Genomic DNA, 17,754 nt, shown 5'->3' on the forward strand with positions numbered 1-17,754 from the left:
TCATCCAGTTAGCTTCAATGGATAGGTATAAACCTAGGTTTCTCTAATCTTAATCCACCAATTCAACTAATACATATTAGTTATTTAAATTGATTAAATAATTACTGATATATATGTAGAGATAAAATCAAGATAAAAATCGGTGATTTTTTTTAAAAAAATGGATTTTTAAAATTTAAATTGAATTTTTTAAATTTAAATTGGATTTTTTTTTATTTTTATCAAATTTATTTTAATATAATGCTTTTGGAGTAAAAATCTATCTAAAGATAATTTTCTATTTAAGATACATTAATAATTTAGTTTATTCAGCATGAAATGGAGCTTAGTTATGTAGCATGAGGCTGTATTTTCTGCAATATTGGACTGTTGGTGAGTCAACAGCAGATCAGAGGAGGAGCCGCTGCGGGACAGAGATGACAGTAGCTCTTTAAAAATTATGTTTTAAATCGAGTTGATTTAAATCAAACCGTTTTTATTAGTGATTTAAATCATGATTTAAATCAAATCCACCCTGGATAAAACACAGTCATCTAACATGATTTACTAGTAAGTTAAAATTACTTGTATTTCATAAAAAGCTGAGGATACCATGCTAAACAATATAGATATTGTACAGACAGTAAGAAATTAGTGATAACCTTGCCCTGATCCAGACTGACCAGGCCTGGAAATCAACTCTACAGGTAGGCTAAAACTATTTCTATTGAGATTAGCTATAACAACAGAATTTTGCAAGCCTGATTGTGTTGGACCTCCTCGTTCTTCTTATATTTCAGTGACTCAAAAATGCATATACCTCAGCTGCTTCTCAAAGTTATCTCATTATTCTGGACTTTAAAAAAAGTGCTTCAGCCCCTTTGGCCTAGTGGGTGGTTTCTGTACATCTCCATCAAGGTCATATTCCTTACTTTCTACATAATGTCACTCAATCTATGACTGCACCTCAAATAACAGATATCTTGTAACATCAAGGAAGCCATTTACAACAACTCTGACCAATGTATTACTACAACAGACAGACATCAAGGAGCCAAAGTAGTGCTAATATCAGAATCCAGAAAGTATCACGCTAGGAGGCAAGGAGCATATGCTCTTTCACTGACTGATGTAAAATTGACAATGGTTAGCTTTGGAAGGAAGATGCAAACTGAATGGAGAAATCCTCCCCATTCTGACCTCTAAGGGAAAAGAGGAAAGGTTAAAGAGGAAGGTGAATGGGCAGCTCACCTATCAAGTGAGAACTCTGGATATTAAGGAAGTAATTTTCAGCTCATTCTTGCGGTCCAAAACATCATCCATTAATTGACACTTTGTGTTCATTGTGTTCAGCAACTTTTCTGACAGATATTTGAGAGATGGTAATGCCTTTTTACTTCCTTTATAAAATCACAACCTACTAAACAGGTACAAACTGAAAAACTCTTTGTAAGGTAGAACTTTCTGAATAATACAATCCCATAGTATATGATCTTTTCAATCATATAATGTATAGTTGGTTACCTTCACATATGATTTTTGACCTATCAATCCCTTAAAAATTAACAAATTATACCAGACCAAATGGCATTGGTATAATGCAAAAGACTTAGTTTATTATAGCATGAAAAGGCAAATGTATCATTAAATCTAATGACACTACGTACTGTATAATGTATATCAGAAACCTCAAAGATGTCTTTTGCAATTTAATTATATGTATTATGTTTCTACAGTATTAGTAAATTTTTATTACAGATGGTGCAAAAACATACAGTTTCTAATTCTTACCTCCCCAAAGGCACCTCGGCCAATCACCTTCAATATTTCGAAGTCATCTTTATGCAATCGCATCTGCTTCACCTTAGATGTGAAAGGCTTGCCTGAAAAACAGAAAAATATTGATCACTTTACATAATATAACTAATTAAAAATCTATACAATTTCAGAAATTGTTGGTATAACAAACTAAGATCTATTATCCACTGACCATAAATGGATTTGTTGACATGGCCATGATAGAACATTCCAAATGCATGCTTAAAATATTTTTAATTTTAACATTGTTTTTTACTAATGTTTGCAAGAAAAGTATTAACATTTTACAGACCTAGAAGACTTGCTTCAGCAATTTCACATAGCGGAAGTCCTAATAATCACTTGGCTAAAAGTTGTATTCCTCCCCAGTATCACATATAAATAGCAAAAAGGCACTATGTTAAAATATTCCCTTTTTAGCACTGCTAGTCTGAAAAACAAAAGCCTTCCACAGTTCTATTTTAAAGTTAAAAACAAAATAAAATTTGGATGCAATATAATGCCAAAAACAAGGGAATGATTCACAAGATAGCACATAACACAACTTGTTGGGAACTGCAACACAAATTGCTTCAACAGCAAATTTTCTTTTCTAGTCCATCTCATCTGTCATTTTAGAAATGTCATACAACTAGAAAATTAAAAAAATACAAAAATTCACCCTCTTAAAGTAAAGCATTAAGACTACTGAAAATTGCCTTTAGATTCTTTTCAAGAGATAAAAAAATATTAAAAAGCTTGATTTCTGCTGATTACACAGACATTACCATTCAATAATAGAGCCAGTTTGGTCTAGTAGTTAAACATCAGGTTAGAAGCTAGGAGACTGTGAGTTCTAGTCTCACTTGAGACATGAAAGGCAGCTGGGTGATTTTGGGTCAAGTCATTCTCTCTCAGACAAATTCACTTCACAGGGTTGTTGTTGTGGGGAAAATAGGAGGAGGAAAGTGTATTAATAATGCTCACCGCCTTGAGTTATTTATAAAATAATAAGGGTGGGATAATAAATAAATAAATAAAATTATTTTGGCAAAATATGGAACTGGTTTGCCATTGACAGCTTCTGTCAATACCATGGTGGCACAGTGATTAGAATGCAGTACTGCAGGCTAACTCACTTCTCACTCTAGAAGTTTGATTCTGAATGGCTCAAGGTTGACTCAGCCTTCCATCCTTCTGAGGTCAGTAAAATGAAGACTCAGATTGTAGGGGACAATATGCTGACCTGTAAACTACTTAGAGAGGGTTTACAACTTGAAAAGGATAGGTGAGAGAGTAGAATCTTAGACCACCCAAACAAAAAAGATCTAGGGAGGAAGTTCTCTTCCCCCAAACCAACACCCCCAAACTAGTCAACTGCTGGTCATCAGTAAGCTGATGTTACCAATTATATTCTTTGACCCTGAGCCAAGTGAGGCTGCCAAGGTTCTGTTTTAGTGCCTAGAGGCTTTGTGGGTTTGGATGAGGAGGAACTGTCTACAACTCAATCCCACCAACATCGAGTAGCCACCCAAATCTTTGAATGGATATTTCATCTTGGATCTTGGATTGCATAGCACTTCCCCCTTCAAGTTTGGCATGCAATTTGCAGCTCCTGCTTGAAAAGCAAGTGTTAACTGTGGCTGGAAGCCCTTTTCATAATTTGATCTGGTGTACCAGTTCCACCCTTTTCTAGATTGAGGAACTCTTTAGGCAGTCACTAATATCCACAAGTGCAATGCACTCTACATGGGGCTGCCCGGAAGATTTTAGTGGTTCAGAATGCAGTGGCACAAACAATAATGTTTCAGTATGCTTATGTAACACATTCTACTTCATGAGCTGCACTAGCTGCCAGTTTCCTTCTGTGTGTGATTCAAGCTGCTGCTGTTACCTATAAAGCTCTACATAGCATCCATAACATCTGCTCAGCCAATTCAATTCTGAGGGGTTGGTACACTCCCAGACTCCTTTGATTAAACAATGTATAGGTAGTCTTCCATTTACAACCACAATTGGGTCCAGAATCTTGGCTGTTAAGCAGAGCAGTTGTTAAGCAAATGCCACGTGATTGCTTCACTCAACGAAAGCAATCCTGGATTTTGTTCTTAAGTGGAGTGCTAGGGAGAGGACTTAGGTCTTTCAGAATAATGGTTTTTGTTAGCATTTTTTCCTCCAGAGGAGAAAATACTAGTGAACCCAAGTGTTCTAAACCTCCCAGAACTATGGCATTCACTAGCATTTTTTGTCAGATTTGAGCTCTGTTCCTTCGGTCCGCAGGAGAATTTCCTTTGCCTGAACAGAGGGGAAGAAAAATCTCTCAACATGCTGGGGAAGTGGACTTCAAATCCAATACTCCCTCGGTTTGCAACCTTCCCTGCCGGCATCCTCACTGACTTTCCGCAGATACTGGCAGAGAATATTGCAAATGGTGATCACCTGATTGCAAGGCACTTGGCAATCAATCATAAATGTGTGCAGGTTTCCAAGTGCCCCAAATGCAGTCATGTGACTGGGACTGCAGTGCAATATTTTATGATAGCTGGAAGTATTTTATGGTCCATAAAGCACCTGTTCTGAGGCCATCATGATTGTGAAACAGTTGTTTCAAGAGGCAATTGGACTTTCGAAACCTGGATTACTGAGAATCTCCATAGACATTGTGAACAGATGTTAAATGACTAGTCATAAATTGAGAATTACCTGTAATCTATAGAAACACTGGAAGTGCACCTTTACTGTAGCAGCATCTGCATTCTGGAATGAGGTTCTCCCCAAGATCCAGATAGTCACCATTCTGCTAAAGTTTAGAAGAGCTGTAAAAGACCTGGCTCTTTATAGATGCCTTTAGTGTGTGAGAGAGATCTCTCCCATTTCATTGCACTCACATGTTTTATCTATCTTTTACTGATTTTATTGCAATTTCTTTGCTTCATCATTGTGTGCTGTCCAGAATCCTTGAGAGGTGGTTCTCAATTGCTGCTCTGGCTTTCTGGAATACCCTCTCTTATAATATGCTCCATTCCTTCTAACATTGCAGAAGCTATTGAAGACAGAACTTTCCAAAGAATGAATTTTCTTACTACCTTGAATTTAGTTGACTTTGAATTAACTGATTTATGGAAATTGTTTTGATTTTTTTTAATGATATAGCTATTCCTTATTATCATTATTATAATTTATGCATGTGTTGTAATTTTCATTCAGCTGCTTTAATTTATTTAGGTTTACTGTAAACATTTTTAACTGTTATGAATATTTTTGTTGATTGTCCTGTAAATTGGCATGAGTCTATATGGATTTGGCAATAAACAAGTAGAATAAATAAATGTAGGAAAATAGATTGTATGTCTGTTTTTATATTTTGATTAAGGGAGCATGAACATAATTCTTATCCGTAAATCCTTAAGCAGAGTCATAATTCCCTTAGAGCATATAGAAATTAGGAAGGGCAGTCATGCCCTACCAGGAAAGGAGTTTAAGGAGTTGCGCAGAGTTGCGGACAGTATACATGCCCCTCTCATACTTCTAAGCATTTTTCCCTCCAAATACAAAGGTCCTACTGAATAAAGGCCTATATTTTACTGTGCTATCCAGAGAATGCTGGGCAGAAATGAATATTTTACTATGCTATCCACAGAATGCTGGGCAGAGAATTTTTAGAATATAGAAATACTTCCCCAAAGCAGTCTCACATCCAAAAATATGACCAAGAAAAAAATTAATGTATATTCTTTGTAGGGCCAATTCAAACTAAAAGTAAACCAACAACTTTTTGAAAATCTGTATATACCAGAATTTCCACAGAATACTAAAAATAATAGCATTATTTATATATTTACATTACATACTATCTCTAAGTCCTTAATATTTATTTTATTATAGTATATGGTCAAAGACCTGAAAAGAGTTTTCGATCTTATTTGGGTTATTTTCCATAAGTCAAAAAAGTTCACGACATCATGATACACAAAGGTCTTATAAAGATAAAAACAATACAAGAATACCAATTTATCCACATAATTTATTTTTGAACCAAGTCAGTTTGTTGTATCAATAAAATAATAATTTCTCAGTCAGAGCTATAGTAAAGTATTTTTTCTGAAAAATCACTGAAAAGAAACAAAACACTGAACGCATTGATCATATATAATCTATGAACTTTCTGCCATTTATTACACCTCATTGTTTATTAGCAAGCTGTTAAATCATCTCCATTTGACTTCTCATGCAAAGGTAAACCCGCTAAGTTCACAAGAAAGCATGTTATGTACAAAACAACAATGACTCCCTAACAATCTTCACACAGCTTTAGATTCTGGTTTATTAGCAATGATGATAAAACAGGAGCATGTTTAGATGTAATGACATTGTTTGCTTCTTCTCAGCTTGTTTAGTTCAGCCACTCCTGCAGCCTTCTCAGGAGTAGTGGGCCAGCAAATTTCATTACTCATTAGTAGCAGAGTAGTTATTGTTTACTGATCATAAGTCTACACAAGGAATTCTGCAGAATCACACCAATGATATATTTAATACAATAATCAATTTCAAATGATATATTTAATATAATAATCAATTTCCTACAGTAGCTAAGCAACATATAACATGAACATATAGAGTTCATGTAGTTAGGCTTCTCTTGCAGAAAATCTCAGGATCAATCTCTGGCACCTGAAGTTATGATCTGTTAACAGGTTCTTGGACAACGCTAAGAAAGCTGCAGTTAATAATCATAGTGGCCAACACTAAAAGAAATAATACACTATGTTGATAATGGTTTGTTATGTTCTGGTGTCAAGCTGTCTGTACCATGACTTAACTGCTTTACAAGTGACTTCTATTTATGTATGTTTTCTGATACTATTCTTACATTATACTCTTCACTTTTACATTACACTTTCTTTTATTCCATTTGTTAGTATAAATACATAAAAATATACCTGAAGTTAAATATATAAATATACAGTGAAGCTGTGAATACTTCCTGAATCTGAAAAAATGGACTGGAATCTTTAAAAACATATTTTACATTTTTATGTGCCCTAACAAAAGTTATTGATTTTCCAAAACAGAATAGTGTATTTTATTAGATTTTTTTGCAAATTATCCCCAAATGCCCTTATTGCCGGTCAAAAAGTTTATCCGTTAGTAAGAAGAATGGCATGGAGAATGATTTCTGTTATACAGCTGAATTAATCATGAGTTCCATAAATAACAGAGATGAAGATCTTTAATGAACAAAGGACATGCAACAGTCTATTTATAATAAAAGTAGCCAAATAAAAGTGATCGTAAGCACTTGGGGAATATTTGAAACAATGATACACAATGAGATCTATAGAAATACCATTGCACAGGAAACCAGTAAAATACTGCTGCAGAAAAATGATAGTACAAAATGAGGAAGAAGAGGGAAGCAAGATTTCACATATTCCAAAGGCACTTTAAAATTGGTTGCCATTTCTATCCAGCAAGTGAGAAAAAAAAATGGTTTGCAAGCAATGGAAGATGGATAACAGAATGTTATTTAAACCAACACTAAATAAATAAATAAAGCCACAACGTCCTTCTCAATTTTATAGCTACTATTCTGTTTTTACTTTTTATATACATTCTTCACATATTTTTTCAGTCAAAGAAGAAAGTGACAGCATCTGTGTCTGAGTCTCAGAAAGATCTGGTATTTCCTGAAAATCCGAAGAGTAATCGCAGATTCCTATTTTACAATGTTATAGAGACAAAAACTATATTCCTAATTATATACAAAATAGTATGATTCTAGGTAGGAGAAATTTGGAAATCACTTATTTCTAAATTTTAAAAAGGAATTCAAGATTTGTATTTAGCATCACAAAAGCCCCAGGGCTATACTCAATGGTAGGCTGCTGCCATTTCGGACCGGTTCAGGTGAGCCGGTAGTTCCAACGATCAGCTGGCCCCACCCACATGCCCCCACCCTATCCTGTCCTATATTTCCTTTTTTTCTGGCTAAAATGATTCGCACGGCAATTCGCATGGCAATTCGCACGACTCAGCTGATTCACAAGGCTGATTTCCGCACCTCCACTGTTCTACTTTACTGGGCTGCTTTAGAAGGTAAGCAGCTGAGCTTCAAATTGCTGTATTTTGAATGCTGCGGGCAAGCACAGCGTTCCACACAGAACCGGTTGTTAAACCATTTGCAGCCCACCACTGGCTATACTCCAAGCTAGCACTAACAAGGAGGTCTGAATAAAAACTTACCCCATAAAATGATATTTAAAAACTAGATAAAGCTAAATATTTCCCCAAAATCCAAGATGGCATTAAAGCAGCAGGACAGCACACTCTCTTATATAGTTGTGTTATAACTATCTTTTAAAAAGTGATGTTACATTTTCAGAATATAGCACCCTCTTTTTCTTGCTATCTTCACACACATATGCACATGTGTAAAGTAATATTCAAACCTTGTCATCAAATAGGAAAATAAAGAAATGCAATTTAAAATGCTAAATATAATCCACTTTATATGAAGTTTTATAAATCAAGTTTAGCTTACAAAATGTTTACTTATAAAAGACGTTTCATCTTCACTTTTTTTCAAACTTTAACTTATTGCTAAAAATGTTTTCAAGCAACCTACAACACATATTAACTTTAGAGAGTACATTTTTTAAAATTTGGGGCCACATGGGTCTCACATTGTTCTTTATAACTTCATCAGATAGGAACTGGCTAGGCAAATTGAATGCTCCAAAATACAGCAGTTTTAAGGATATTATATTACAAAATTGGATCTTAAAAAATCATGCCCAAAGTTTGAAGAAAGCCAATGTAAAGTTCTATAAGAGACAACTGATCATAAATTAAATTAAATTATAAGATTCAATTAAGAAAAAAAAATCCAATATACTTGGTGAGATAGAAAACAGTAAATTGGCATACTTCCAAAGTCTACTACTTGTTGAAATTTTTGCAAAGAATATTAGACTGATTAATTGTTAGTCTAGATTAGCCATGTTGGGCTAGCTCCAACAAGGCACTTACATTCATAAGCAAAAATGTACACTTGGGATGACTTAACAAATGAGTCAAGCCTTAATATTTAAGAAATCTACTGTAGTTTTGCTTTATAAATATAATGCACATGATAATCAGAATCCTTATTTAAGTTCTTACCATTAAAATTTTGACTGACATGCTCAGTTTGAACAATATTGATGATATGTATGATGAACAGAGCAGGAAACACATTTCAAATTCCTATGCTCCTGTAAATATTTTCAGAAACCAGGAAGTAACAATTTTTTAAAAAATCTGTGAAGAAAAACATTGGCGGAATGCTTATGAAGTGAAAACTGTGTAAGCTGTATAATACAGGGAACTAACAAAACATTTACTTGAAATAAGCATACCATTTTGACATTTCCTTAGAAAAAGCTGGAAAAAACTTGGTAAATTATGCATTGTCCTTTGTTTCCAGCCAAAGATGAGAAGGGTATGTGAGTGACATAACCTGCCCAACAGTTAGAATGGACGTTGTCTTACCTGAACGTCCCTTTTCTGGGCACTGCGTACACTATCCATGGATGGGAGTTAATGCTTCAGCCTTTGGCAAACAACTGAGTGTTCCTTTAAGACAAAAAGACCTTCCCCAGGGACTTCCCCTTTTCCCCTTGTCTAGCCACACCCCCAGTCCCATGATCCCCAGTCTGAGCGAAGATGTGGCGTAAAAAAGGCTCAACGACAACTAGTGGTGAAGTAACACACATAACTTTATTAACTAAACTAAAACAACGTGGTTAACTGCATAACGGAAACCAACCCTCTACAGTCGGGCAGGCAGCCCATAGATACGGGCGGGAATGGATAGTGTACGCAGCGCCCAGAAAAGGGACGTTCAGGTAAGACAACGTCCATTTTCCTGTGCGCTGCTCCCACTATCCATGGATGGGATATACCCAAGCTTAAACCCCTAGGGCGGGGGGCTGACTGCCTGCAGAGTCCTCTCCGGTCACAACACGTTGAAGTACCCGGCGGCCGAATGCCGCCTCGGCTGAATCATAAGCGTCTATCTTGTAGTGCCGGATGAAGGGCGACAATGAGGACCAGGTTGCCGCTCTGCAGATATCCACTACTGAAGCCTGTGTAGCCCAGGCTGCGGACGTGGCCGCACTTCTAGTGGAATGGGGAAGAATGTTGTGCGGTAGCGGCTTGGAGCTTACGTCATAGGCCAAGGCAATGCAGGCTCTGATCCATCTGCTGACCGTGAGGGACGAGATCTTCTGGCCCATGGAGGCCGGGTTGAATGAGACCAGGAGCGCTTCAGTGCGTCGGAAGGGCGCCGTCCTGTTTATGTACGTCCGGATCGCTCGACGGACATCCAGGGTATGCCACCTTCTCTCCCTGTGGTCCTTTGGTGCCGGGCAGAAGTCCGGCAGGGTAAGTTCCTGTGCCCGGTGGAACCAGGAGTTCACTTTTGGGATGAAAGTCGGGTCTAGACGGAGGACCACCGAGGACTCTCTAAAGATGCAGAGGTCCCTACGGATGGACAGAGCTGCTAGCTCTGAGACTCGCCTCGCTGAGGTGATTGCTAGTAGAAAAGTCACCTTGAGGGTCAAGTGTTTGAGGTTGACGGAAGCCAGAGGTTCGGAGGGAGGGCCCGTTAGGGCCTGTAAGACTAGGGACAGGTCCCAGGTTGGGTAACGGTGCACCGTCGGCGGGTGGAGGTTCGTAGCCCCGTGGAGGAACCCTCTGATACGCGGGTGGTGTGATAGAGTCTGGTAAGGTGCACAGGATATGACGGTTGATAGAGCTGCCGTCTGACGCCTTAGGGTAGCTGGGGCCAGCCCTTTGTCTAACCCGGCCTGTAGGAAACTTAGAATGTCCTGAACTGATGCTGAGGTGGGGTCCACGTGGTGACCGGAACTCCAGCTGCAGAAAGCCCTCCATGTCGCCTCGTAAATACGAGTTGTTGACGGGCGTCTGGCTGCCTGAATGGTGCTGACGACGCTATCAGGTAAGTTGTCCTTTTTCAGGATGACCCGCTCAAGTGCCAGACGGCTAATTGAAGCCACTGAGGATCTGGATGGTTGACCTCGCCCTGGCACAGTACCACCTGATATGGTGGGATCACCCACGGTTGTTCCACCGACAGGGCCACCAGGTTGGCGAACCACGGCCTTCGGGGCCAGTTTGGGGCCACCAGGAGTAGATTGGCCCTCTCTGCCAGCAATTTTCGAACCAGGCGTGGGATCAACGGGATTGGCGGGAACGCGTAAAGGAGGCCCGCTGGCCACCTGCAGTGTAGAGCGTCGTGGTCCTCTGCTTGTGGCATCGGGTAATGTGACACGAACCGGGGGAGCTGGGCATTGGTTGGAGAGGCAAACAGGTCCAACACTGGCATCCCGAACCTGGCGGTGAGCTTGCTGAAGAGGCGGGGGTGGAGTTGCCATTCCGCCTGATCTATCGTTGTTCGACTGAGCCAATCTGCTCTTACATTGGCCGACCCTGAAATGTGGTCTGCCTTGATCGAAAGCAGGTGTTTCTCCGCCCACTCGAATAGGGCCTCTGATTCCAGCATCAGGGAGCGGGATTTCGTGCCTCCCTCTCTGTTCACGTGCGCCTTGGCCGAGACGTTGTCCGTCAGGACCAGCACGTGCCAGCCTTGCACCGTGGCCTGGAAGTGGCGCAATGCTAATCTGATCGCCCGGAGTTCGAGCAGGTTGATGCTGTTGTGCTGCTCGGCCCTGGACCACTGGCCCTGTGCCACCCCGTTGTGCAGGTGTGCTCCCCACCCTCGCAGGCTTGCATCCGTGGTGAGGATCAGTCTGTCCGGGTCTAGGAACTCTGTCCCCTTGGAGAGTGCTCTGGAAGTCCACCATTTGAGGGAGCGTCTGACCTTGGGGGTGAGAGTGACCTTGCGCTTCGAGTTTGCCCTCCCCGAGCGTTGAAAGGGGAGCAGGAACCACTGGAGGGCCCTCAAGTGTTTGCGTGCCCACGGAACGATGCCGAAACAGGAAACCATCTTCCCCAGCAGGCATGACAGTTGTAAGAGGGAGACTCTCCTCCCTGTCCGGATTCGGAGGGCCAGTTGTTGGAGATTCTGGACCCTGTCCGGCGACAGGAAGACCTGGCCTCTGGTGGCATCTATCACTGCTCCTAGGTGCAGGATTCGAGTGGATGGGTAAAGTTGGCTTTTCTCGAGGTTGATTGTGAATCCGTGGGTTTGGAACGTCTCTAGAACTAGGTGTCGATCCCTGACTGCCTGGTTGTGAGTTGACGAGAGTATCAGAATGTTGTCTAAGTAGCAGAGGACCCGGACCGGGATGGCCCGGAGCTTGGCTGCCACCACCGCCACCAGTTTGGTGAAGGTGCGGGGTGCCGACGACAGTCCGAAGGGCATAGCCCGATACTGGAAGTGCTGCCCGCCGTACTCGAACCTCAGGAACTGTCTGTGGTCGGGGTGAATGGGTACGTGAAGGTAGGCCTCCCGAAGATCGACTGACTGGAGGAGGTCCCCCCATCTCACCCCCGTTAGGATTGACTGCAGTGAGTGCATTTTGAACCTGTGGTATCGCATAGACAGATTCAGTCTTTTTAGGTTCAAGATGGCTCTCCATCCCCCCGAGTTCTTGGGGACGAGGAATAGGCTGGAATAGAACCCGGAGCCCCGGTGGGCTGGTGGTACTGTCTCTATAGCTCTGACCTCCTGAAGGTGGGTCAGTTCTTGTACCATCAGGGCCCGCAGCTCGGGGGACTGTGGGACAGGGCACCGCACGAAACGCTGTGGCGGCGTACCTGCAAATTCTATTGATAGTCCAAATGAGGTGGTGCGCCTTACCCACGAGTCCGATGTCGACCGGGCCCATTGCTGGTGGAAGAGGAGCAGTCTTCCCCCTATGGGCCCCTCGGTCCTGAAGTCACTTGCCTCTTCTGGTGGATTTGAAGCCTGCCCCCCGGAAGGGTCTTCTGGATTGTTGATTCCTGCTCCGGTCTCGGAAGTGTTGTCTGTCTTGTGATCTGTCGCCTCCCAGGTAATTGGAGCGTTGTGAGAAGGACCCCCTGGGCCCTGCGCCGGGGCGAAAGGGCTGTTGGACTGGATAAGGTGAGTATCTCCGCTCGTGGCGGCGGTAGGACGATGGCAATATCTTTCTCTTGTCCTTATCCTCAATTAGGACAGGATCCAGAGCTGCTCCAAATAGGTTAGGAGCCTTGTAGGGAGCTGCGGCCAGCTTCCATTTGGCTTTGAGGTCCGCCTTCCATGGGCGGAGCCAGAACAGCCTCCTAGCCGTAACGGTGGAGGCTAGAGCCCTCGAAGCGAACTTTGCCGAGTTCAGGGAGGCATCTGATGCGTACTCGGTGGCTGCTATAATCTTATTGATGTCTTGGTGCAGCCTGGTGTCGTCTGAAGGGAGTCTCTCTTGCATCTGGCGTAGCCAGATGAGGGCTGCTCTATTGAAGAAGGACGTGGCTGTGGATGTTCTGATCGCCCAGGCCACTGCCTGATGTGCTTTACGGAAGGCCCACTCCATCCTCTTCTCCTCCGCCTTGAGCCCATCCAGTGCCTCTGAGGAAACTAGTGATGGGGATGAGAGTGCTGCAACCGGTTGGTCCACCGTCGGGAGGAGTAGCAGGTCCTCTAGTTCAGGAGCCGAGCAATAAAGTTTCTTGTCTAGGCTACTCAGTGTAGTTTGAGAAGCTGGTTGCCCCCAGGCGTTTTGTATTACGTCAGTCAATAGTTGAGGACAGGGGATGTATTCCTTCTCCTGTTTAGACGACTTGAAGAGGGCATCGTGTGGTCCCGCTGTAGAGGACGGGGTTGGTTCTACGTCCCCCGGTACACCCAGGTTAGTTGTGAGTCTCGCCTTGTGGAGGAGTGACCTAAACAGTGACGGTCGAAAGAGCCCAGAAAATACTGGTGTGTCTGGGTTCAGTCCTTCGTCTTCTGAGAACTCGACGTCCTCAGGGGCCTCATCTGCTTGGTCTGACTCCTCAGAGGAAGACTCCGGTGCTGCGGGGGCGCGGGTCTTGTTCTGGACCTGTTGGTGTGGTCCCTGGACCTGTGCTGGTTGCGGGGGAGGTACCGCCTGCTGCCAACTGGCAGCTAGGAAGGATGACAATGCCGTGGAGAACATGGCTTGGAAATCCAACTGCGTGGGCAGTGGCGGTGCCCCTTGCACTCCTGTGCCCGGGCCTGGGCCCCGGGACGGCCCTGCCGGGGAGAAAGGTGCTGGCCCGCTCCATGCAGGGGTGGGGGTTCCATCCTGTTGGGTCCCTCTCTCCATTATGGTCGGAGTCACCAGGGACTGGGCCAACTCCGTCCAGGTGACCGGTGCTGGGTCTGCCTCTCTGGGTGTGGGAGCCGCCGTGCTCTCTGGGCCTGGCCCCTTGTTGGGTGACAATTCCAATGCTCTCTGAGCTTTAGCACACTGCCGCTCTAGCACCAGATGGCGTCTTTGGGCGTCCTTATCTTGGAAAGTCAGCCCCTTTCCAGATTTGGAACTGCGGTCGGTACCTTCAGACCGCTTCCGGGCACTCTTCTTGGAAGACTTAGCCCCCTTGCGAGGCGGGCTTAACTCCAGTTCTGGATCCGAGGAGAAGGGGGAGTCAGACATGGCCATTTGTTGGAAGCAAGGCCACCCCTCTCTGTTTGTGCCCGCAATCTCCATGCCAGGTGATGGTACTGGTGAGGCTCACCCGCTCTGCCCTTAGATGGGGAGGTGGCAGCTGAAAGCCCGAAGGTCTCACCAGCTAACCCCTTTTTATTTTTTTTATTTTTTATTTTTTGGTACCGCCCTAGAGGGAGGGCGTAGAAGAGCCTCTAGGAGTCGGTGGGGGCCTCTGCACCCAAAATGGCGGCCCGCGTGGAATCCAAGATGGCGGGCATCACGTGGTGCTGGCTTGGGTGCCCTCCGCCGGCTACGGTCTTATGCTGGAGGCCCGAGGGTCCAGCCAGCTGCCGTGCCTGTTTGCGCTGGGATCGCCTTCCTGTAGAGCGGCGGCGGCTGGCAGGGCTAGCTGGGCGGACCGCGGCTGCACGCTGCCCCGTTCGGCTCGAGCGGCGTGAATCCGAGCCGCTCTTCCTTCTTTATGACCCGCGCGGCTGCTGCTTGCTTCTGGTGAGGCTGGGGCTTGAAGCAAGTTTAAATTTGGCGCCGTGTGCAAATGAGCGGCGTGGGCAGCTCGGCTTTCCGATCCGGCGCCCAGCTGATTAGCGCTGCAGCGAGCGGCGCTCCAGCGAAGACAATGTACAAGGGACCAACCAAAAACTCTAATTTAAAATAAAATGAAAACCCCGAGGGAAAGGATACTCAAAAATAAAATAAAATCCTAAACGCCCCTGAGGAAGGGTGAAAGAAAACTCAAAGAAAAAAACCACAAGAATAAGGGGAGACCAATACCTTAAGGCAGGAGCTCCCGGAGAACATTTCAGCGTTGCCAAACAACTGAGCGAAGACTGGGGATCATGGGACTGGGGGTGTGGCTAGACAAGGGGAAAAGGGGAAGTCCCTGGGGAAGGTCTTTTTGTCTTAAAGGAACACTCAGTTGTTTGCCAAAGGCTGAAGCATTAACTCCCATCCATGGATAGTGGGAGCAGCGCACAGGAAAAAAACCAATTGTAGGAGGAAGTGGAGAGTCCCCACCAGTTTGTAGTTATAGATAATAGTGATTTTTCTATTCTGAAGCACAGTGATTCAAAGTCTACACTGAGATTGCAATACTGTACATATTCAGTTTTATATGTAAATTAATAAAAATGCATCATGGCATTACAAATCATGATCAATTTGCCAGAAGCAGTTTTGCATACAATGAAGATTGTGTTCTATGAAGTCTATATAAAGGAAAGGAAAATAATTTCTTTATAAATCTTTTTTTCTTTTTTTTTCTTTGCACCTTTTCTTTTTTTACTTTTTATATTATTTTATATTATCCTTAGTTTGATTAGTTTTTTTTATCTTTTTATCTTTGTATTTGTAAATTTTAATACAAATTATTACATGAAATTACCCAAAAAAGAAAAGGAATCCATGAAACCTAAGACAACTGGAACACTTAGCTCAAGAAGAGTGAGACAAAAATACCAGTTGAGAACGTTGTCTTTTTCAGAGATACAAAAGATACAGTCATTGCCTCAAAACTGTGTACTACAAAACTGTGTAACTTATGTTACCTTAACCCTAACTGGTGAACTGGTGAGACCCAAGACAATGAGGAGATCAAATTTGTGGAAATCTACAGATTAACCTGGACATTTGTTTTCAGTCTCATGATAAGGTGAGGACAAAACTAGTCATTTGTTCATTTTTGGCTGGAGGAACACATGAGCTGAACTGCTACAGCATGTAGGAACAGCTGTCTGTGAGAACAAACAGCAGAAAGGCACTGTACAATTAGGATGGCTTAAGAATGCTTTGAAGACAGGATAGTTGGCTCTTTTACCACAGAGTAAAAGAATCGTATTAGTATAACTTACAATCATTTACTATTTTTACTTAAAGGAAAAGAATTAATATTAATAACATTTTCATTATTCATGACTATTAAGTATAAAATCGAGTCAAAACTACACTGAGGAAAGCCCCACTGAATTTGATTATATTTGCTACCAGGCAGTACCAGTATAAAACTGTCATGAGATATCTAGAACTTTCCCACTGAAATAAGAGGCTTTAAAGCTTTTCTATTTGATCAATTTTTGCTAACAGCACTTAATTATTATTTCGTAAACCAAAGTTACGGTTTAATTTTAAAATAATGTTTAAAAATGTAATTCAATAATAAAAGCAAAAAATAACAAATATATTGTTATATTAAATATATTAACAATATTAAACACTCATGAAATGAATCGAGATGCCATTATTTATGGTAATAGAATTACGGTATTTCGATGACAAGGACTCTAAGGAATCTTGAGAATTATCCAGGTTAAAATGACATGATCCCTACATGTTTCTAGTAACAATTGGATTTAGGGTAATTCCCATCAACTTTTGGCCTTCTAGATGGAGACTTCAATGTCCATGCTATTTACTGGCATGTGATGACCTCAGAAGCTTTTCTATTAACAAAGAGGAAAAGAAATTCTATTCACAGATGACAGGGTGCTAGACAGACATTTTATACAATTCAGGAAAGTGTATTTACCAGAATTTTTAAATGTACGTAAAAAAGTAAATATTCATTTTATTTCATTGCTCCAGATAAAAAGTATTAATTGAAATATGTAAATTCCGGCTCTAGAGCCACCCCAAACCCCACAGCCCACAAGCGGGGTGGAAGAAAGGAAAAGGCCCTCTCTTTTCAGTTCCCCATCGGGCTGGCTCCACCAAAGGCCGCCTCCCGGTCTCGCAGCCAGTTCCCTCCTGAAGTTTCAAGGGCCGCCACATGATTTCCATTAACTTGAGCTGAGCAGATCTGCAGTGCTGGGCAGGGTGAAAGCCGCAGCGGCTCCTGGTTTTCCTGGCCGCTGAGCGCTCACTTAGAGAAGAGCAGGCAAGGAAGCAGGGCAAGGCAAGGTGGTGGTGGCTGCAGGCAAGTGTTGGGGAAACGCTGAGGGCAGCACGTGTGTCCAGGATGCTCCTCTTTGGGCTTTCCACTTAGGTGGCAGTGGGTGCAGCCAGTCCCTGTCGCCACCTGCTTGGCCTGCAGCTCCCAGTGGTAAGGAGCCCAGGCATGTCGCACGTTCAGAGCTTCCCTGGCAGGGCCAAGAGTGTGGCCATCAGTCAGGGAATGGTGGCTCACAGCAGCAAGGAGCCTAGGCAAATTGTGCATTCGGAGCTTCTCCGGCAGGTGCATGGCAGGGCTGAGAGCACTACCGCCAACCGGGGAATGGTGGCTCCCAGCAGGGAGGAGACCAGGCCAGAGGATCATCTGCGCAGGCAGCCCACCACCACCACCCACCCTCACCAGCTGCTGGTCCAGACCACCTGGGGCCGTGCAAGAAGCCCGCACGGTCAGGGAGGGAGGGATGCCCCGGCTTACCTTGCT

The 17,754-nt window shown here is 43.0% G+C and overlaps 1 protein-coding gene across 4 annotated transcripts in view; it reads right to left on the bottom strand.

Annotated features, from left to right (window-relative positions):
- The window catches only part of CDC42BPA (CDC42 binding protein kinase alpha), a 161,216-nt gene that overhangs the window by 120,094 nt on the left and 23,368 nt on the right, over positions 1 to 17,754 (bottom strand). For all 4 annotated transcript variants that reach the window (XM_070932424.1, XM_070932422.1, XM_070932423.1 and 1 more), the window contains exon 2: positions 1,771 to 1,862. In XM_070932424.1, the coding sequence (XP_070788525.1) occupies positions 1,771 to 1,862 (92 nt within the window). The remainder of the gene's footprint in view (positions 1 to 1,770; positions 1,863 to 17,754) is intronic.

This window comes from Pituophis catenifer, unplaced genomic scaffold (genome assembly GCF_029215685.1).
Source record: "Pituophis catenifer annectens isolate HBS135680 unplaced genomic scaffold, rPitCat1.0.hap2 SCAF_1, whole genome shotgun sequence".
Classification (NCBI taxonomy): Eukaryota; Metazoa; Chordata; class Lepidosauria; order Squamata; family Colubridae; genus Pituophis; species Pituophis catenifer.